The sequence below is a fragment of the Egretta garzetta genome, unplaced genomic scaffold (assembly GCF_000687185.1).
Source record: "Egretta garzetta isolate BGI_Z169 unplaced genomic scaffold, ASM68718v1 scaffold797, whole genome shotgun sequence".
Taxonomy (NCBI): domain Eukaryota; kingdom Metazoa; phylum Chordata; class Aves; order Pelecaniformes; family Ardeidae; genus Egretta; species Egretta garzetta.
Window position 1 is genome coordinate 154983 of NW_009260172.1, and position 719 is coordinate 155701.

Sequence of the window (719 nt, forward strand, 5' to 3'; positions counted from 1 at the left end):
CCCCCCGGTTATTTGCCCTTTTAATGATCTGCAAGCGGCGAGAGAAAACTTAGAAAGACCCAAACCACCCTCGCTACAACACTTAATTAAAACCGAACATAGTTCTGAAGACGAGCGGGATCATTTTCCCTAAGTTATAACTAAAGAAATCCCCTACACTAACACCGAATTGGCAAAATTGAGAAAAGGCTTTGGCTGAACCTAAAGTGGTCAGAATGGGAAGATAAAGGGCAACAAATCAAGGTTATTAAGATAATATGTGGGAGAATAATGGAGATACAAAATCAATAAGGAAGGATGGGAGGACAGCAAAGTGGTGGTATTGTAAAGAAAAGCCCCTTAGGCTGGAGGTGGCAGGGACAGTATACAGAAGTTGGGATGAGAGAGAAAAGAGAGTAAACAGTAGATTAATTGCAACCTTGGAAGTAGGTGCTGGAAGGAGCAGAGGTGTCCTGTTTAGGACATGAGGTCAAGTACGTAGAATGATATATGGAGGGGCCTGCCCGCTAGGCCCCAGCTGGTGAGAAACAATGTGCACACTGCAAAGAGGAGGATCACTGGAAGCAGGAGTGTCCCTTGCAAAAGCACTCCAGTCCCCTGTTACTTGCAGAAATTAATGAGGATATTTGATGGGGACCAGAGGAATCTCTCCCAGTGGAACCTCTGGTTACAGTCAAGCTGGGAGAAGAGAAAATTGAATTCTTAGTAGATACAAAAGC

General features: G+C 44.4%; 1 protein-coding gene across 1 annotated transcript in view; it reads right to left on the minus strand.

Annotated features, from left to right (window-relative positions):
- Nucleotides 1-600: 600 nt before the first annotated feature.
- The window catches only part of LOC118452573 (leucine-rich repeat and coiled-coil domain-containing protein 1-like), a 4034-nt gene continuing 3915 nt past the window's right edge, over nt 601-719 (minus strand). Inside the window, exon 3 of the mRNA XM_035897139.1 lies at nt 601-678. Within this exon, the coding sequence (XP_035753032.1) occupies nt 601-678 (78 nt within the window). The remainder of the gene's footprint in view (nt 679-719) is intronic.